We start from the raw sequence: 22,818 nt of genomic DNA on the forward strand, positions 1-22,818 counted from the left end.
TTGTCTCTCCTAACATTTTCATAATAAATGTTCTCACAGAGTTCCTCTTCTTGTGTAAGTTTTCTTTGATTATCACAGTCTAACTCCCATAATGTGTGTAACAGTTCATCAAAATCCATGTGGTGGTGCATTACTGTTATTTTCCTTTCTTCAATGTCATTGTGTACCTTTCCAAAGAGAATCCATCCAAAACTTGTATGTTGTGCGCATGGAGAGCCAGGAGGACCTCGAATAATTTCATTTTTCAGAATGGCTGCATATACTTCTACACCTAGAAGCATATCAACTCTCCCTGGTTGATTAAAGGTGGGATCTGCCAGCTTGAGACCTTTCAAATGCGACCAGGTGAGTGTGGAGTCGGCAATAGTTGTGGACGGTAAGTATGTTGTTAAACGTGAAGGCATCACATATGCTTCCACGTTGAGCTTGAAATTGCATTGGTATCTAGATAATATTTCAAGCTGGACTGCCAGATTTACTTCCGTTTGTGTAGATCCAACTCCAGTGATTGTCCCCTTAGTGGGTGTTCCTTTGACTTTCAAAAGTTGTGCTGCTCTTTCACTAATAAAATTAGCCTGTGACCCTTGATCTATTAAGGCGCGCAATACTGTATAATGTCCTGTACTATTCTTAACAGTTATCAATGCTGTGGCCAGCAATGCTGTGGACCTCTTTGTCGCCATATGCGACAGTATAGCAACGTCTGCATCATTATCCTTTATAGGGCCTGGTTGGATGTTTGTGTCTTCAACTTGTTTATAGTTTGTCTCTAATCCATTGATTGTTTTGTGTAGTAACGAATGGTGCCGCTTACCACAGATTCTGCATGATATTCTGAGTCGACATTTAAACACTGGGTGTCCTGGTAGTAAGCAATTATAGCATAAATTCTTGTTCTTCACAAAACCAATTCGTTCATCTGGTAACAGTTTAATAAATTCTTCACAATGACAAAGGGTATGATTTTCTTTACATTTAATACAGATCTTTTCTGTTGTGGAAATTTGGAATGTTTTTTGTTTATAAGATTTCAATTCTTTTGTTTGAGGTGTGTATGTTACTAATTCCATTGTTCTAAATTTACAATCTAGAAAGTTTTTCATTTCTTGCCAAGTAGGTAGGTCTTCACTATTTCTATGGAAACTATACTCTTCCCATGCTTTATGTGTTTCAGGATCCAGTCTTTGCACAATTATGTAGATGATAATTAAATCCCATGACTCAACAGGTAAGTTAAGGTTTTGTAGGCTGCTCAGGCATTCAGTTGTAGTATCTAATAATCTTTTTAGTTGAATGGCATTAGGTGTGTTTATTTTTGGTTGTTGAAACAATCTTCTTAAAAGTGAATTAACAATAAGTTTCTTATTACCATATCTCTGTTTTAAAATGTCCCATGCCTGTTCATAATTGCTTTCAGTCACCGATATGTGTTTGAGTAGAGAAGCCGCTTCATCAGCAACACTTGCCTTTAAGTAATGTAATTTTTGAACTTTAGATAATGTGATATTGTGATGAACAAGTGAAGTAAATATGTCGTTGTAGGTCGGCCAATCATCATAATGTCCAGTAAACGTAGGTAATTGTATATGGGGTAATTTTATATTCAAATCTTGTTGTTTAATTGGTGTGGGGGTACCTGCAGTTTGTACGAAATTGGACAAAGTATCCTTTAAATCTGATGTTGTATCCATATATAACTCTTCAATATTGCTATACACATTTTCTTTGAAATATAATATATCCGATCTTTTTTCTTTGGTGAGGGACTTCACAAGAGTGTCGTGTGTTTCTTTAAATATTTGCCAGTAATCTTCGATGGTATTCAACCTCGTTTCTACGTACCCCTTCGTCATACGTGTCTTCGGACATTTTTTAATGTTTGTCGTGCATTTTAATATCAGATCCGCTTTTTCCTCCAGAATATTGATAAGTTCTGTGATTTTGCTCATATTGCCGAGGTCAAGTCAATTTGAATACACTCGAGTTTGTTGCAAATCCGGTTCGATAAGGACCAAAATATGTTTGTTCACCCACTTTGTCGTATTTAAAAAATAACTTGGATAGTTTTATAGAATTTATTAAACGTAACTTTTTAGAGACAAACAATTTGTATACTTTTTGCAGCAGTAATGGAGGGAAAAATGCAATGACACAGATTATACCTATAACATAGATTACCCAACTCAACACACAGCACGCACTAATATAATGTTCATCTGTAAAAAAATAATGTACAATGCCAAAATTTTGTCCCAACATAGCCATATAAAGATTGTTGAGGTAATGCTTCGTGCACAAAGCCGTAAAATAATGTATTAATTATACATGACATTACACATGCCGCGCACGTCATGATATTATTACATCTACTATGGAGCAGAATCGATTGCAAGCGACGAATGCATGAATGTAAAATGTCGCTTGAAAAAATTGACATGCGCCAAAATTCAGTTTGCGATCGGACGAACACTATCCAGTTAACCAGACGGGAATAGTCACACCACGGCCTGGCCTGGCGGGCGGCCATCCACCAAACAGAACGGAAATGTTCTAACGCACACATCATCTAACTCTGTATTCAAACGTATCCGACAGAGTTTAGGTGCATTTTACTCTGAGCGAGTTTGGTAGATAAGCAGGAACGTCGGTCACGAGACGGATATAAGTTGTGTCTGCTTCGGTCCTTACGTAATTGAGTTGACGATGAACTCAATACGTCACGACGGTGCTTCCTAAAGACCGATGGTATTCGGTCGATTTAAATGTTTGCAATACATCACACACCATACTGGAGTGACCTTGCTGATAAGTCGACCAGTATCAATTTAGGTAAAACCATTGCTACCATTGACGTACGAACAAAACGTTCATGGTGATCTGAACTATATGTACTAAGCAACAAGCAATAAAATAAGTTTATTGAAACTCAATTATCAAAATATATAAATAAACAAAACCACAGCATACATACACTGAACGCCACTGAAAACGAATGGCATCTTTATTTTTATTTTAAACAAAACTAAACGATATATTTAACAGCAAACGTGCTAGTGACACAAATCTAACAACGTTAGAGACGATGAGGCAACCGAATCATGAAACTACAGTCCACGTCCACGTTTTACTGGTGGTAGGACCTCTTGTGAGTCTGCGCGGGTAGGTACCACCACCCTGCCCATTTTCTGCCGTGAAGCAGTAATGTGTTTCGGTTTGATGGGTAGGGCAGCCGTTGTAACTATACTGAGATCTTAGAACTTATATCTCAAGGTGGGTGGCGCATTTACGTTTTAGATGTCTATGGGCTCCAGTAACCACTTAACACCAGGTGGGCTGTGAGCTCGTCCACTCACCTAAGCAATAAAAAATAAAAAAATTACATCGATATTAAGTGGTAAACGGGTTTCATATTCATAAAATCGGATACTCTAATAAGATAAATAATACGATTCGTGCATCGGCGATTATCATACGGTGCATTTCAACTCCAAAACTCTGAAGCTTATTTCGTAATAATTTTACACATTCCAACTAACCAATGGTCGAGTACTTACATGTCCATTTGCGTCAGTAGCTCAATCGTGATCTCCTAGTTAGGAAGTAAGGACGAATTGGTTCGTACACAAGATTTGGCAATATTACGAAACTAGAATTTGTACTTAAGATTGACATAAATCGTTCGATCAATGATGTTGAATAATATATTGCAGGTAAATGAACAATTGTCAAAACTGTAATTTTTGTGATTCGTTAACTGTATCTAGCAATCATTTGTATTCACAGATACAGAATCAATATTTTAAAAAATTATAAAAATAGCAACAGATTGTCTGTGATGCCATTTGATTTAAATTCGGCTTTGTCGATGGCATTACCCACTACTCTAGTTAAAGAATCGTGGCCCGCAAAGCACACTTATTGTCTAAATCTAATGTAATAACTATGAAAATTTCATCCTAGAACATTGTTAATCGCGAAAAACACACTTTAGACAATAAATCTTGAATTCATAAAGCTACGAACAAAAAAGTCATGTTATTTTTTTCTGAACGCTCGTTCGAATTTTGTTATCTAGCGTTTTAACGGTGAGCAATAAAACAATGACACGGGAGTTTCTCAAGTAAATAAAATACAAAACGCTTAGTCAGTTGAGTGTATTTACGATTGGCTATTTACGATCACGAAGCAAATACTAAAGTTTTTTTTTTTTTGTGAAACTACTCTTTGATACATCCCGAGGTGTGTCTATGATCAAATAAAAAGTTTTATTCTCGCCATGATGGCGTGTATTCAATTGCTATATAATCGATGAGCAAGCCTGATTTCGAACACAATCACATATTTCAAAACCTTTATATGAACATCCTGAATTTCACATAATAAGATAGTTGAAATGCTCCACACATTCTGGTCTCAAATTGTGAGTATGCGAACACGACTACACTATACTTGAGACCTTAGAATTTATATCTCAAGGTGGGTGGCGCATTTACGTCGCAGATGTCTATGGGCTCCAGTAACCACTTAACACCAGGTGGTCTGTGAGCTCGTCCACCCATCTAAGCAATAAAAAAAACGACTTCTAATTCCGGTCCACAAATATAGGATAACATAGGTAAGCATTATTTGATATTCTTTTATTACAACAAATGACATTTAGTTGATAAACCAATAAACTCTGAACTTAAAATTAGCTAGATTTTATTGTGCGACCGACAATAATGCCTCAACAAGTCAATTGGCCAGTTCGGTACGAATTTCTGAATTTCAAAGGATCTATTACGAGGCATTTGTTGGCCAATTGACAATATTTGATCGTTCGGTAACACGATTTATATCAAACAGATTATTGTATGTAGTGATTCCCTAAGTGTTTAACCCCTTAGTTCCCGAAGTGGTTCAGGTGGAGCTTCATGGGTCTACGGGAGACTCGACGGGGGTCTACGTGGGGGTGATAAAAAATGGGAGTTCACAATTCGTAAGCGGGGGTCCACGAAAATTTATTTGCTTTCGATGGTGAAGAGCTAAAATGTTGGCTTAACTAGCCCATTGAGTTTCTCGTCGGATCTTCTCAGTGGGTCGCGTTTCCGATCCGGTGGTAGATTCTGCTATAGTGTTCGTGTTAGCAACGTCTTCAGGTTTGAGCCCCGTGAGCTCACCTACTAAGGTTACGGTGAAATAGCTTCTCAAGGCTATCAGCATAGATAGAAAAAAAAACGCAGCGGCTTGACTTCACCTATATTTGTTTACATGTGTTAATATTTTTACTTGTAAGAACTTGCATATTACATATTCAGTACATTGTAGATTTGGGAATATAGTAGAAATGTAATTGCACGGGGTCCAACGGAACTGCCTAAATTTTGAAGGTGGTTTGAGGAAAAAAGTCTTCGAATCTCTTGTTTAACCTGTTAATATATTTGAATGGCTGGACCCAATACATTTGTAAAATCCATATTCGGTGTTAGAACGTCATAAGATTTAACATTGTCGTCGGCGGTCTTACTCCTTTACCTTTTATAGAAACAAGAAGGCTTCTCGATATTGTCGAAGTACGAACGCGCGGGTGTTTGGGTTGTTCACCTGTCTGACTAATAAAGCGTTGGACTTCTTCCAAAAACAGTAATACGAATTAAAAACATGTTAAGCTTGTAATTCTTGTAAAAAATCTGTGCTAATTGCGTCGATCTTTCGATCTTAGTGTCGAGCTTTTGGCTTGTATTTGTCGTTCTACCAAACGCATTTAGAAACAGATGTATTCGCATTTTTATCTTTATTAGTTTACGTCAGTGAATTAGTGAGTTGCTGATATTGGCCCAAACGCTAAACATTTCGGTGGTGGCTCCCAACTCTCATGAACATACTAAAGAAATAAAGCTGTAATCGGTAAATGCAGTATTAAATAAGCGCAAAAAAACAGTCACCAAAATCTAAACCACGAACGTTGTATTTGGTTTTGTGTCTGCCCTTATTGCTCATGAAACCAGATGTCTTCATGACATTGGAATAACAGTAATACTACCCTAGCAACACATGACCGCTTTATGACAGAAATAAACAGAACCGCGGTATCGATTATCCAGCTTACCCCCACGGCACTAATATATTACCAACACTGACTTGTCAATTTTGTGATGTGTAATAACGATGTACATGGTTCTTGAATACCACAAATAAGTACATAAATTAGTATCGGCGATGGCTTTCCCTGCCATGGCTTACCACCTTATAGCCACATAGCTACAAGCCCAAAGGGGATTGCCATTAGGTCATGGAAGTTCCAAAACTTCGTAATCAAATTGAAACAGATGCAACTGAATGACGAGGGAATGTCGCATTGATAGCAAGCAGTCACTTTTATATTTAACCGAAAAGTCTGAAACAACACAATGGAGCTTAGTGGGATAGTGATAATGATAAAAGATTATTTGTTTAGATTCGATTTCTTATCAAATTATCATACACGATCTCACAGGACGAACGAAGGAATACAAAGGTGAATGGACAACAATGAATTATATGATATTCGACACATTGCTTAAAATTTTATTGTTCTTTATTTCAGTTTTTGTTTCAGTCGTCTTCGCCAATTATGTCTTAAAGTTCTGATAGCGTGGGAAGCTTACCCTATATATTTCTTATAAATCTTTACCCATTTCTTTGTCATTACTGTTTGTCATTCTTTAATGTTAAAGGTGACGTCCTAAAAGGCTGAGACGAGCTGTATGAAAGAGGATATGCGAGTTAAGTGTGTGAGATGACGGGTGATACATTTGAATGGAAAAGAGGAATCGCTGCGCTGACCCCACATAGTGGGATAAGATAAGAAGAAGATCCTTTAACGTTAAACACTGAAACTTTTCATAATTTGTATGGTACTGTTTAATTACTACTAATTCAAGAAGTCTTTCCGTATTTAGAATATGTCTATTTACATTTAGCTAATTCACATGGGCACATCGAAGACAAAAACAGCAAATTGCCAAAAATTATCAAAGATCGTGATAACGTATTAATTATTGATAACCTAATATACAAAACCAAATATTCATTCCAATCGCGGCAAAAAAAAAAAAAAACATTATCACGTTTCTTTAAGAAATCGATATCAATCGGGAATGTAACAAATGAAAATTTGTAAACAAAGCATAAAGGAAAACGTTTCGTGATAGTATTGAATAGTAAAAAAGAAATACAATGAAACACTGGACCAGAACACGTACATTGTGATAACGTGCACGATAGCGTTATCTATCGGCTATCCTAAAACATGCTTTGAATATTTCACTACGTAGGTACAGACGGACCAGCGTAATTTACGAAAAACCGAATTTGAAACCGCGAATTGTCACAAATTCGATATTTTCTAATTTCTTGAATATTCCATTTTACTTTGAAATTTTAATTGGTTATTGAAATTTGCCACGTTAGAGAGCAACCTGATCGCTTATAGAAACAAATAGCAAAAAAGCTAAAGGTAAATTTGTAAAAACAATGCATTCGTTCAATTGGAAAAGCTATTTTATTTTGGTATGATATAAACTTTAGTAATGTACATTATACTATAAATATAATTTGAAATCTTTCGTGAAAGTTACAAACCTAAATCAAAAATATATGTTACAGCAGAAACGAGGCAGGATGAAGATACACTCGTTCCCATATCAGATATGTAGCTAACCACACAACATCAACATCTGTCTGTATATCTATTGATTATAGACATATAACCAATAAACAGATTTTCTCTCTGAACAACTAATGTGCAATTAAGGTATGAAACGTTTAAAAAACCGCGTTACCTTGCCAAGGAAGAAGGCAAAATCATTGAGATGTCATTGCGTTATCTGATAACAATACTACAAGGATAAATCTGTAACATTCAAACGACGACACGTCAAATGTGTAAACATCGTTATGTAACACGAATTAGACCCAGTATTATATACACAGAAAAGACCCAATAAAATGTTGTTCGAAATGAGATTTAAGCTTGAAAAACCATTACAACAACGATGATAATCAATTGAAAGTATCTTATGTACACGTTGCTCGTGCAATTTTATATACGAGATAAATATGTTACTCCAATATGAATGAGTTGCTTTGTATCTCTTCTGACATACCGAAATTAACATTAAAAATCGATAGTAGTATATCTAAAATATGTCTATTGTCAGATTTTTGTAAATAGTACAAGCCAATCAATTAAATATTACCGTTCCACATTCAAATTAAACTTATTTTATTTAGTTGGTTCTTTTCTGCATAACGGGAATGATATATTAGCACTAGTACGTGACATCTGTGACGTTGGCTGTTTACTTAGTACAAAAATTACTTAAAATTGTGTACCTATATTATGATAAAACTATAACAAAATACACATACATACTTTTGTCGTTCTCACAGCGTAACTTAAAACGGATTTACTTATGAGATATGTGTTTTAAAATATTACCGTATTATTGTCATCGAATGATACCATACCGATACGTTAACGAGATTGGCCCAGGTTAAGCGTAATCTTCATCAAAGAAATGTAGATAAATGGGTTGTGTGGTGTAGCTTTGATTGGCACTAAAACATCTATTCCCGTGGTTGCCATTAAAACCGGCCAAAAAGATGCACCGAAGATTGAGCAGCAGTATTAAATTTTTTCCTTTACTTTTCTCTGGTAGCCTAAGGGGCTATTTTAGCTTCTCGCGGATGGGGCATGATACTAGCATTTTGCGATCGCCAACCGCCTTGTAGTAATAGAGTAACGTCTATTGTGAGCACGGGTCAATCATCATGCTTATTTCTGCCGTAATTCATGCGTTCCGGTTTGTTAACTAGGACAATCGTTATGCAATAGAATTAAGACTTGGACCCCATATCTCCAGGTGGGTGATGGCATTGACAATCCCACTGAGGTAAAAAACATTGTCAAAAACTACATCGACTTAAACATACATTTTCAGAAGCCAAACTGACATACAAAAAAATTTCAGGGTTAGTACGAAACAGAACATTATTTACAAAATGGACAGCTAAATCGTTGAAGCATTACGTAAAATTAACCAAACAAAAAAAAACCTTATATGAATATCCTCATTTCGGTTATCGAGGTAGCCACAATAGCACCTGAGGCCACACAAGACTGCGTGAAAGTAGACAAGGTGAGATGAAAGTGCTCGACCACGGCTCCGTACGACCGGAATTCGTTGCGACCCGATATCGAAGCGGTTTCATCGTGTGAACCTACATTTTTTTTGTACGTTCCGAGCACAACATCGATAAATCTCGTCGCGTTATTGACAGTGACGATGGCTGAACGATCAGATTTATTAGCGGCCGTAAGATACAGAAAAAAAAAAACTATCTCCAACGTCCTCGGACTTAAATATACAACGATGAATTTACGTAGGTTGTTCGGAATTATTTCGAACGGGTGAGTTCTGAAAAATAAAAGTTTCCACGAAATAATCATGTGAAAAAAAAAAACGACAACATCAGAAATATAGACGTGTCAGAAAATTCATAATATATTGTAATCTTCTATTGGTTTTAAAAGCCTTGGACGTAGCGATAATATAATTACAGTGACTGATCTTGTTCTGTCCTACTTAATGTATGCAGTGCCCTACTTGCTTCGAATTTACACAGCATTACGTCGGGTAAACATGAAAATAGTTTTAATTTCAAACATTGCACAACCGTGGAGTATGCCGTTTGAATATTTCAAAATTTCAATCAAAAGACATTACGTCACATTGAATAGATTTGTAACTGATTGATTACACGATGAATAGTGGAGATAGAAACGAGAGCAGAACAAGCGTGACCGTATAAATATTTTTTAATAATAGCCCGGAACGAGTCATTTGTTTCTCTGTCGGAACGTTGTACCAATTGGCAAGCGCCACAGGAAAAGATCGACTTGACGTCGGACGCGTGCCTTCTTGGGAAATCTAATGAAATAAGAAAGGGATATTAGAAAGAAAGTTTCATTTGCATTGACGAGATTGAAAAAGTAGTGCTCGAGAAGAACGTAGTACCGGCATGCCTCATTCGACCAGATGTACAGGATTAACTAAATCATGTAAGGTCTTTTGGAATGAAGACTGAAAATTGCTTTAATTTTATAATATGCAAAAGCGTTTTGTTTCCATCTCGCTGCAACTTCCAAATATTTGGGTTTAATTCGATAAATTAATCATCGCACAGTAAGCACTGTGGAGCTACAGTAAAATGCCACAATTAAAGTACCTACTACTACATACTTAACTATTCGTGTAAGCTCTATCTCCGTTAAATATTGATTTTTTGTATGTTTATTATTTTAAGATTCAATGAATTATAGATTTATTCACTTTGACCCAGAATACGTTTTTATTTCATCTCGTGTCTCTTAATATGCCAGTTACCGGTGCCATTTTTCGTGAAACTTTCTATCTAGAAGTAGGTTTTACAGGCATTTTAGACTAGAAAACTGTTATTACAATACAATTGAGATTGCAACCTCAGGTCTACAGGTAAGTGATGGAATTAAAGTTACAACGTCTATGTGCTAACATCAGTTGAAAAAAAACTTTAGACACAGTAAAAACCTTAGTCAAAGCCAAAGTCAATATAGGTTTGGCCAAATTATTGGTAAGGAATTTTATCTTTTGTAAGAGTTGACACATCGCAACGTATGCATATACTCAAAGGGCCAAATGAAAAGACATAACATTTTATTAAAACCGAAAACTCATTGCAGATGGAAATAAATCACAAAAATGGCATTAGGACTTCTACAAATTGTTTTTACCGAATTCCAAAACACATACGCACATTGAATTGCTTAGTACCTTCACAACGTTACTGTGTGATTTTAAAGTATTTTATTTGGAATACTCAATTTGATTAACACTAGCACCGTAAACAGTTCCAAGTTCCACATTTGTCAACAATGTTCTTTTACTTTGTATGAGTAAAAGGTAAAATTTGCTTTTCAAAAACCCAATTCTTGTATGTCGCTTACAGCCAACATTGTTTAGTAATTTAACAGTGTTCAGGAAACGGCCTCATTGTTACAAACTTTCTTCTCACATATGCCGAGCCTAAACTCTTCATCGTCTACAGTTTTCACTTTAAGCACATCGTATGCAAACATTGAATTTAATTTATACTCGTGTTACCGCTTCCCTACTATAAATCCGGTACTATTAAGCAATCAGATTAAATGAAAGTGCTTTTGCCGTGGGTGTAGCGTGGGACATAGTTCCGAACAAAGCATTCTGCATGTGGGTGCCATAGACGAGGACAACTCCTACAAATACCAAACTTTAAGTGTTCATATTAATGTATGGCGAATTCATAATGATGTCATCGGTCTTAGACTTTTCGAATGTGATCTGTCACTCAATTCCGACTTCAAAGTTCAAACACTAACGTGTTACTAAATCACATACTTAATCGATTAAGTGCAACGAACCCAACATCGATTTTAAAGCGCGGATAAATAAAGTGATTTCAAAATTTATGGATTGTAACAATTTCATAGGAACAGTTTTCCAAAGTAAACTATTATGTAGTACGGAGAAAATGGTAATTACAACAGATATCGTATCAGTCTTTACTACATACTAGTCGCTGCGTATTAAAAGTGGATCATCTAAACACCTAAATACGTTTTCCCGTACACCTGTTCGCTCGCAAGATTGTTTCGTAACATTACGTCTACTTTTGTTTGGCCTTGATAAATCGAAGTCAGTTCGAAGATAATTGAGAGTGTCGCAGAGTTCGTCGAAGCGAAAATACAGAATGACTAATGACGCTGGGCCGACCGTACTTGACAATAGCAGCGATTAGAAAACTGTCGCCCGTGCAAATTGTACTGTCAATGTTAGCATACGAAAAGTGTTTGCTTTGGCCATTAACAGTCTGGTCTCGGCATCGAACTGGGACGTAGAAAGCATCATCTTGACAAAACTCATATTGACCATGTAGGTGTGCATTTGCATAACGTAAAAAGTCAAAATAGCCGATTATATTGGACACTTTCAACATGAAATCAGTTGGGCGGACGTCCAAATGTATCGAAAGTCGTTTGGCTACGGGTGAAAATGAAATTAAATCGTTAGAATATTTGAAACGAAATACTTAAGTACACTACATATGAACGCCAAGAAAGCTACAATATTTTTTTATAACATTATTTTATCTAATCTATTATTTAATCCATTTTTTGTCTTAGAATACAGTCTCACAAGGTTGATAATATCTATACTAATAGAATGGAACGGACGAATAATGTCCTCTCTGATATTAAGCGGTTCTATTGGCCGCAAAGTGAATGACACGTAGTAGTGTCGCCGAGTCGTTCACACAGGTTCTCATGACGACACAGTTCATCCAACTGTTTCCATTAAGCATTAACACGAAACAATCTTACCAGAAACAAGCACACAAATTTAATTCTTATGTCGACGTCGTAAAATACAATGTTTGTAGATTGTTTTGCGATTACTGGAATCGCGAAAGGGCTCACGACTACCACACAATGAAAGGAATTTATGAATAGACAAGTGTGTGATTGAAGTTGACTTTGATGTTCCTGCAGATCTGTGATTTGTAGTTCTGATAAGAGATGGCAGTTCATTACTTCATTGTTCCTCTTTTTAGTACAATTATTTTCCAACTACCGTCCCAAATGTTAAATGCGAACAAATGTTATTGGATAACTAGATTAAGACTATCCCTCCTACACAACTCTTCTTGGAAATTTTGCTGCGCCCCATTATCGAAATTTCAAGTGTTCTGGGCTATGTGGATGGCAACGATTCAAGTCATTGATGGGGAACACAACGAAGATAACATCACTAAAGGCCGCGACGAAAAATTACTTTTACAAACACATAATTGTTGATACCGATCGCGAGTGTCATGGATACGTGCTGGGTATAATATTTGTACGTATCTAATGGTAATTTTTCGTTCACGGTCAATCCAAAGTTTTTCTTTTTCACTTAGTAAGAAAGCGTACCTAACGCGTGTTCAAGAATCGCTTTCACTATGAAGGTATAGTATCGTGTTATACAAACGAAATATCGGAAAAGTTAAAAATCAGCGTAACTATAACAATACTGTAATCACCCCGCAAGGGTTGGTAGCCTTGCTTGTTTCTGTGGTAAAGGCTCCGGTTATAGCGGGACCTACGTTGTATGTATAATACAATTGAGAGCTCAACGTCTTCTCTCAGGATAAGTGATTGCATAAAAGTTACAATTTCTGTGGGGATTGGTCGGCTCAACTTCAACAATCCCACACCCTGTCTATTTCTGCCGTGAAGCAGTAAATTCGTTTCGGTTTGAAGAGTGGAGCAGCCGTTGTAACTATACTGAGACCTTAGAACTTATATCTCAAGGTAGGTGGCGGCATTTACGTTGTAGACGTTTATGAGCTCCGGTAACCACTTAACACCAGGTGGGCCGTGAGCTCGTCCAACCACCTCAGCAATAAATAAATAAAAAACATACTCGCCCTATAGCCCTATAGCCATATATGCCCTGTATAGGCAATTTCCTCTTGACTAAAAAAATGTTAAAGGATCTGCGAATCCCTCAGAGCGCTAAAACTAAAAAAGTTTGGTACTTTTAGAAAAAAATACTTTAATTTAATTTAATGCTGACATTTCCATCATTAAAGCTTGCGTTACAAATTACGCCACTTTCACTTCGAAGATCAATTGTTTTTTTTTTTTTTTTTCTCTCTTGTTCTGTTTTACAATGATGGCAACAAACTTATCGCTTATTATGTACTAATTGTATGTAATATGTAATAATTGAAGTCATCGTGGCCTAAGGGATAGGACGTCCGGTGCATTCGTGTTGAGCGATGCACCGGTGTTCGAATCTCAGGCGGGTACCAATTTTTCTAATGAAATACGTACTCAACAAATGTTCACGATTGATTTCCACGGTAAAGGAATTATAATTTTCGTAATTACTGGTGGTAGGAACTCTTGTGAGTCCGCGTGGGTGGGTACCACCACCCTGCCTATTTCTGCCGCGAAGCAGTAATGCGTTTCGGTTTGAAGGGTGGGGCAGCCGTTGTAACTTACTTGAGACCTTAGAACTTATATCTCAAGGTGGGTGGCGCATTTCCGTTGTGGATGTCTATGGGCTCCAGTAACCACTTAACACCAGGTACACTCATCTAAGCAATAAAAAAAAATAAAAAATATATGTACTGTACGAAGAACTACATTTGGTGCATTTGATGTATATAGTTATACGAGCTCAAAGCAAACATGATCTCATGGACACAAACAGGCAAATGCCGCAAACGATCTACATATTTCTTTGTTGCAGTGAAGGCCGGTGATACCATCTCTAGGTTCAAAATTACTATATTTACTGGTATCTATATACGTGAAGCAAAAACTTTGTATCCCTTTTTACGAAAATTGCGCGGACGGAAGAGTATGAAACTTTCCACACTTAAAGAGAGTATAGAGAAGAAGTGCACAATACACACTACATACCGTATATTTGACGCACACACGCATGCATACTATTTATTGTCAAACTTTTGTTCTTGACGTCTGTTGTCAAATTGAGAATAGAATATGGTTTGTCTTTGTTAATATTTTTTATAGTGTAGTCTTGGCGAAATTTGTGATTATAGAAGTATAAAATACAATCATAATAGTGTACAAACTTACAATTCCAATTAATTATAGTCGAATTTCGACTACTGCGGGACCTCTAATAGTAATTTTATTTTATGTAGCAGTAAGCTGTTTACGTACTGCGAATATGGCATTGCTTTTTGGAACATATCAAAGAAATCAAAATAGATCTATCTGTGACCGATAACTTCTTCAAAACAACATCCGTATCTAATATTACTTGATAATTAATAGCGATAATAATAATAATATGATAATAATAATTAATTTTAAACTAATTATCTCACGGAAGATCGTTGGGGTTACATAGATGCACCGTGTTTATCATTCTGGTTGCTTCGGAATATTGTTTTAAATATTAACACGTTGTGTACTGAAAAGCTAGAAATTTTGGTGATCAAATAAGCGGAGTTGTAAACATATTTTTTGTTGGTGTTTTCGCGAGATATATATTTTTTCTATTTCACTTTTTTATTGCCATTTTAGGCAGATCAGCATACAGCCCCCCTGATGGTAAGTGGTCAGCGTCGCTCATAGACGTCAGCAATGCCAAGGGCAAAGCCAGGTCGCTGCCTACCATAAATCACTTCTTAATATCTCGTGTTAAATTTAATACTATATTATAATTAAATATCATTTACATATTAAACAGCACGACATTCCTATTCGCAAGTATGTCATTGTATTAAATATTGATAAACAAATCCTGTTACACGACGAAAACCGCATAGTTTTTCTACTATTGTCGATTTTAAAAACCCAACAACAAATTTTAATAACTTTAAAATACAAAATAATCGAGTGATTAAATTTTCACAACATGAATTCAAATTACTTTTACAGTTTAATCACGCGATTAATGTTTCCAAACTAAAACATTTCGGATACTTTACAGTTTTCATATAGGTCACTTTAATTATGCATTATGTTATTACTGGTGGTAGGACCTGTTGTGAGTCCGCGCTGAGACCTTACAACTTATATCTCAAGGTGGGTGGCGCATTTACGTTGTAGATGTCTATGGGCTCCAGTAACCACTTAACACCAGGTGGGCTGTGAGCTCGTCCACCCATCTAAGCAATAAAAAAAAAATACATACGGTTCGCGAAAACCGACGAAGATAGTGGTCAAAGTTGTTTTAATCACACAGTCAGTATATAATTTAAAAGCTAACGGTGCTCAACCAAGATTGGCAATTTAAAATGAACTGTTGAAGGATGTTACAGTACCGACGCTTTTTGCTTCTATGATCGAAGAAAACGATCGTAAATTGAAACACGTTAGAATGTCACAAAATAATGAGATCGAATATTCGTTTAGTTTTGTCGTATTCAAGAAGAGATGTATATTATATGATATACATAGTCAGGTCATAAATTCTGTCACATGTTTAATGTAAAATAATTGAAACAAGTTTATTCATTATGTAACCATTCATATACCAAAATGAACTTAACAAAACATAGATTCTTATGACACTAAAGTTTATTCAAAATGACCTCCGTGATTTTGAATACAGGCCTTCAATCTGCGCGGCCAGTCGTCTATCGCAGCACGAACGAGGTCCATGTCAATATCGGCGGCTGCCTTAATCAAGGATGTCTTGAGTGACTCCAAATTGGGATGAGGCTTTGAGCACGCCTTTTTCTCCAAGTGTTGCCATATCTTGTAATCTAACGGATTCAAATCTGGACTGGAGGAGGGCCAGTCTTCGTGCCGGATGAAGTCGATTTCACGCGCCGCCAGCCAGTCTTGTGTGCTCTTCGCTCTATGAGCTGGCGCCGAATCTTGTTGGAATACCCAGTGCCTGTTATTGAACATGGTATGAGAAAAAGGTACCACAAGGTTCGTCAGGACTGTATTTTGATACACAACTGCATTCGTTTTTACACCTTTCTCACAAAAATGTACCTCTGTTAAGCCCCAATAAGAAACTCCCAACCATACCATGAGCGAGGATGGAAAATGACCTCGCTGGACACGCGGAATAAGGTTGCTCGCTTCTTCACTACTATGTGCGTACACCTTATCATTTTGTTTGTTGTAGCTCTCTTCTACGGTAAAAATTTTTTCATCCGAAAAAAGAATTTCCCAATATTTTTTTCCCGCGTACCGCTTCAACAAAGCGCGGCATCTCTTCAGTCTCAGGTCCATTAGACGAGCATTCAAACGATGTCCTGTTTTTCTTCGATATGCCCGAAGCCCTAAGTCTTCATTTAACACCCTTTCCACCGTGGTTCTGCTTAACCCCATCTGAAGGGCCAACAGTTTCTGCTTACGTTTGGGATTTCTTTGAATTCGCGCCTTCACAGCTTTTATCACTGCTGGAGTCCTAACAGACCGAGGGCGACCACTTCTTGACCTGTCATCTACACTAGAGTCTTCATTGTATCGTTTGATGGTACGATAAACGAATCTTTTGGTTGTATTCAAATTTTTCAGTATGTTAAAAATTTGAATTGGCGCGTAACTGCAACGATGCAACGCAATAACTGCAACACGGTCTTCTTTAAGCGTCCACTCCATATTTAAAAATGAGTAAAATTCTAAATGTATACTATTTTTATTTTCATGAACAATTCGAAATTCGACTTCAATAAACTTTTTTGTGGCCAGCATTCTAAAAGAAAAGTTTTTACTGTGTGACAATACTTATGACCTGACTAGGTATATATGACTAGCGACCCGCCCTCGCTTCGCATCGGAAACTGTAATTTATTATTAATTTCTCCACTATTTAATGGATGTTATTATATATATAAACCTCCCTCTTCAATCACTCTATCTATTAAAAAAAACCGCATCAAAATCCGTTGCTTAGTTTTAAAGATTTAAGCATACATAGGGACAGAGAAAACGACTTTGTTTTATACTATGTAGTGATTCATAAAATATTCACAAAATATCACTGATTAATTCGATTTATTTATTATTTAACTAGCGGTCAGCTCCGGCTCCGCTCGGGTCTTTAACAAAAATTTCACCAATATTTGACGTTGTTTTATTTTTTTAAATAAAAGAACACTTATTGCGACATAACTATAATAGTCAGACATAATATGCTGTCGCGACACTTTTTGTAAATCATAATGTGTTCTACAAAGTCGTATTACATTATTTTATTCTATCATCAATAGTTTTCGCACGGCACGCGATGTAAAGAATATTTTAGGTAATTTTTTTACACCTTGGGTTACATTATTAGAGTTTTAGTAGAGATCCCTTATTTTTTTATAAAAAAAGATTATATATAGAAAGAATTTTTCAAATTGATTCAGTAGTTTCGGAGCCTATTTAAAACAAACAAACAAATCTTTCCTGTTTATAATATTAATATAGAAGTATAGATTTAATAAGGGTGACTTAAGCAGTTTGTGTTACCGCAATGGCCAAAGATCAGTTTATGTTGCTGTGTGGAGCACAAATGAAAGCCCACATACTTTCGGCATTAACATAGTCCTTGACTGCTGCCCTTCCCTCGGTATCAGTATCCCCACTCTACATGCTCTGTAACTCATAATCCTCTAGTCCTCATCTAAAGATCACACTATTTATTATAATTGTCAATGAGTGTTGTTCAATCTGTTTTACATCTATTTGAAAACATGAGTTGCAAATTATCAACAAAATGTTTGATAGGCTTGCCAGTATATTGAAACTATTAAAATTTGATAACATGATGATTAATTGATGGTCTGTCATTAGTAGTAATTAAATATGGAATTGAAGGTTATTTAATTTTATTATGCTGCATTCCCTTCGAGTACATAGAGTAATTATATAGAATACAGAATATACCAACCACTATTAAAATAACTAAGAAATTAACTATTATATTATTATTTAAGTTTACTCCAGTCTTTTGCATTAGCCTTTCTGATTATTCGAGTTTATGAATTTATTATTATTTCTATTGTTTCACATACTTTAGTTTTCACATCAAAGGTTACTCTTAGAGGCAAGATTAAACCATAAAAGTTCAGAGATTGAAACCATTAATTACAATTAAAGCCTATAATTTAACTGGAGTATCCACTTACTTTCATATTTTAGTTTTATATCCTTTCCAGTTTTTTTCCTAAGTAGATGGGCTGGTTGCCAGATTAGGTCAATAGCCTATACTGTGACTGGTTGTGAAATCAAGTTTTTTTGTCATGTCATATATTAATAAATAGTTGATGACTAAGTTTCTCTCATATTCCAGTTATTAACAGATATAATTCATTTTTATATTTATCAGTTTGGTACGATGCTTGCACTATAACTTTTTTGTTATGCTTGGATTAATTAAATAAATTTTGGCAAGGCTAAGTAGAGATATTTTCAGTATTTGGTCACATGAAACATATGATAGTTTTATTGAAATTTAAATTAATGAAAAATAATAGATTTTTAGTTTATCAAAGCTTTGATTATTATAGTATTCTGAGCATAAAGCTAGAAATAGATGAAAAAAATACTCCTAAGAGACTAAAATGACGGAACATCTATCTACAACTGTCTGTGTTATTTTTAAATTAGGTCTCGCCTCCCGATATTTTTGTAATCTAACAATGAAAGTGCTTCAAATTTTGCAAACAATAGCTCACACGTAGGTCACTTCACTGTCTGCTCATTTTATTCTGAACTGTTCAATCCAAATTTATCACATCTGGTTCGTACTAAAAATAGCTCAGTATTTACCCTGGAAATTGATAAGTGCCAGTGATTTACTTTATGAAGATTTGTGTAATAGTCACCTGAGTACGTAGATGTAAACAAAAATTCTGAACGGGTGCACAGAATCGCAAAAACCAAGCAACAGGTGAAATTGGTTTTCCAAAACCGGTTCACGCTGTTCTTCGCAAAATTTTATCTAGTTAATATCTTGAATAGCGCTTTAAATCGCTGAGAATGAGCTTGCCGAGTTCATTTAATTTTTAATACCTAAACCAATATTCATGGGCTATTATATCACCTGAATAAAAGCACTTAAATAATAATATTTAAATACCTTTTCCTTAGCTCGTCCTGCATGTTTTTGCACTGTTTTCGCGATTAACGCACCTTTACTTTCAGCCATTTCAATCACTTTTTCATTACCAAATGTCTAAATCACGATACACCATCAATCTGCAACCGAATTTGGTTACAGTACAGCTGGTTGCTGTCACACGTCAAATTCCAAATGCGTGCTTTCGCCGTTTTCGGCACTCGTGAATGAGAGAAATTTATCACCCCAGCGCCGCGGCCTAAGCCATTTCCTTTAAAATGCGAGGAGACAGTTACACGTTTCATTCACAGATGGCAGATGTGTGCTATATGCTTTTCCAAACAATTTTTGTATTTTATATTTATGCTTTTAAATTTTTTTTATGTCCTTAATCTCTTTATGTATGTATTATATGTTTTTTTAAATTTATTTGAAAAAAATCAAATTTGTGAGCATGAAAATAGATTGTAACATCGGGTTGAATGGAACCGCCATCTATTAATATAAATTTTATGAAATCGTATGAACAAGGTAACTACACTTAATAACAGCTAGATGTCGTTGAACAATTTAGTTTTTGATTGAATATTATGTGGTTAATCTGTGGTTACGGGAGGTAATATCTGTGAATAGACTTTTGGCGGGAACTCCAAAAAGAGCGCGCGTACAATTTGAAAATTTTTTCATTTTTATTTCAATTTTGTTATTTTTTCATAAAAATACTGTGTAAATAGTTGAATTTATTAGTGGTGACCCTTAGAAATGGAGGGTAACGAGGGGGGCGGGGATAACCCGCCCACCTCAAATAAACGTCCTCGCGTTGAGGATCGTGGTGGTGACCCCAAGGTGGACTTTGGCGTTGGCGGAGGCGGTGAGCGTAATGACTCTTACTTGCCTTTTTTTAAACCTAATTATAAAAGACTTTATCCGGAGAACTCTGCTAATGCTGACTTTAAAGTATTTGTCGAAGCTACCAATAAGGACAGACTGGGCAACAAGAGCCCTATTTACTTAAACCACGTTTTTGCAACTGAAATTAAAGGTGTGACGGCAATTCAAAGAGTGAATGCCAATAAAATAGCAGTTATTTTTAAACAATATAACACAGCAAATAACTTTATTAAGAATTCATCTTTCTTAGAAAAATATGACATGAGAGCTTTCATTCCTGCTGCGCAGATTGAAAAGACTGGAATAATAAGATTCGTTCCAACTAACATTTCTAATAAAGAGTTGTACAGTAGGCTATCGTCAATATACGAAATTATTGCTATCAGAAGATTCACAAAGAAAGTAGGACATGAGCATGTTCCTTTACAAACTGTAAGCATTACTTTCTTATCTAATATTCTACCAGACAATGTTCAATACGACTTATTCTCTTATAGAGTTTTTGAATATATACCACCATTGCAACAATGTTTCAAATGTTTCAAGTTTAACCACTCAGCTAAAATATGTAACAGTAAACAAAAATGTTCTATTTGTGGAGGTGAGCACTTATATAAGGAATGTGACAAGCCCACTGAAATTTGTTGTACAAATTGCAGCGGACCTCATCTTGCCATTTCAAAAGTATGTCCAATTAAAATAAAGAAAATTATGGAAAAAAAATCTAAAATTACTTATGCAAGTGCTACCTCAACCAAGCAAGTAAATAACAATGACTTTCCTCCACTTCCAACATCAAAAACACCTGTATATAATACTGTAAATAAATCTGTATATAACTCTGTAAATACGCCTCTATATAATTCTGTAAATAAGCCTGTAAATACACATGTACATAATGTAAATAAACAACAAGATTTATTGCCTTTAGAAAATATTAAAAATCAAATTGTCTCCAACAATGATGTACTTATGGCCCTTGTACAGACATTGGTGGAGCTAGGCAATAAGGGGGTGATAATTCACCTACTACAGTGAAAACAATTAAGGATATCTTAATTAAAAATCTAAAATAATGGATCTAGGTCCTACAGTCTAAAATACGTATTGCTCAGTATAATATTCAAAGTGCCAATAGTAAAAAACCCTTGCTCATTCAATTCTTGAAACAAAAAAATATTGATATATGTCTACTTAATGAAACCTGGTTCAAAGATAACAAATTTAAAATACCAGGTTACAATATTTATAACAGAAATTCAAACAATAGTCATAATGGTGTGGCAATATTAATTAAACCATACCTCAAATACAATATTATTAACACTACATTCTATGAGGACATTCAAACTGCTGCTCTGTCTTTATCAACAGTAAGTGGTAGTTTGACTGTTCTTTGTGTTTATTGTCCACCTACTAGTCGTCATATCAGACTAAATAGATTACAGAGTATAATTTATAATCTTCCAAAACCAATATTTGTAAGTGGTGACTTTAATGCTCATCATATAGCTTTTGGTTGTTTATCTAGTAAGAGTCGAGGTCACAGCTTATTTAATATTATTGACGACTTAGATTTATGCATTTTGAATGATGGTAGATTTACAACTGTCAACTATCCTAGACGAAATCCTTCTGCTATTGATGTTAGCTTCGTCAGTGCTAGTCTTGCATCTATGTGTGAGTGGTCTGTCCATCACGATGCCATGGGAAGTTATCATTACCCTACAATAACAGAAATATCCTTAACTATTGATAAATATCAAATTGGTTCGCCAGTAGACAGATTTTTATATAAAAAGGCAGATTGGACTAAATACAACACTCTTTCCAGAACAGTTTTCAATAATTTTATCCTAAATTCAAATAACCCTATATTAGCTTATAGTGCTTTCTGTTCTTATTTGGATACGTTAAAAACTATGACAATTCCTAAACTTACAAAATCAAATAGTTTCAAAAGCCGTTTACCAACACCCTGGTGGAATGATATTTGTGAACAAAGTGTCATTGCATCTTATAACGCTCTCAAATTATATAGAAATGTGCCATCCATAGAGAATTATATTAACTATAAAAGAAAGGATGCACAGAAAAAAAGAACAATAGCAGAGCAAAAAAAAATTGGTTGGAATAATCTAACTAATACTTTCAGTAGAACAACACCCATTAGTAAGATTTGGAATTTACTTAAAATGTTTAAAGGTGTTAAAACTGGCAATAGGTCATATAGAGATGAATTCATTCCCTCATTTTTGGATAACTTAACAGACAATAGTAATTTAATTCAGACCAG

The 22,818-nt window shown here is 35.4% G+C and overlaps 2 protein-coding genes across 3 annotated transcripts in view; one reads left to right on the top strand and one right to left on the bottom strand.

The window, feature by feature from the left end:
* The window catches only part of LOC101740393 (myc box-dependent-interacting protein 1), a 65,887-nt gene extending 45,851 nt beyond the window's left edge, over positions 1-20,036 (bottom strand). Inside the window, exon 1 of one of the 2 annotated variants that reach the window (XM_012697289.4) lies at positions 19,653-20,036. In XM_012697289.4, coding sequence (XP_012552743.1) covers positions 19,653-19,721 — 69 coding nt within the window. In that variant the 5' untranslated portion in view covers positions 19,722-20,036. The remainder of the gene's footprint in view (positions 1-19,652) is intronic. The other variant, XM_004922874.5, reaches the window with a different exon arrangement.
* LOC101739671 (2-oxoisovalerate dehydrogenase subunit beta, mitochondrial) overlaps positions 1-22,818 on the top strand; it is a 204,519-nt gene that overhangs the window by 121,675 nt on the left and 60,026 nt on the right. The window lies entirely within an intron of this gene.

Source organism: Bombyx mori, chromosome 9 (genome assembly GCF_030269925.1).
Source record: "Bombyx mori chromosome 9, ASM3026992v2".
NCBI lineage: Eukaryota > Metazoa > Arthropoda > Insecta > Lepidoptera > Bombycidae > Bombyx > Bombyx mori.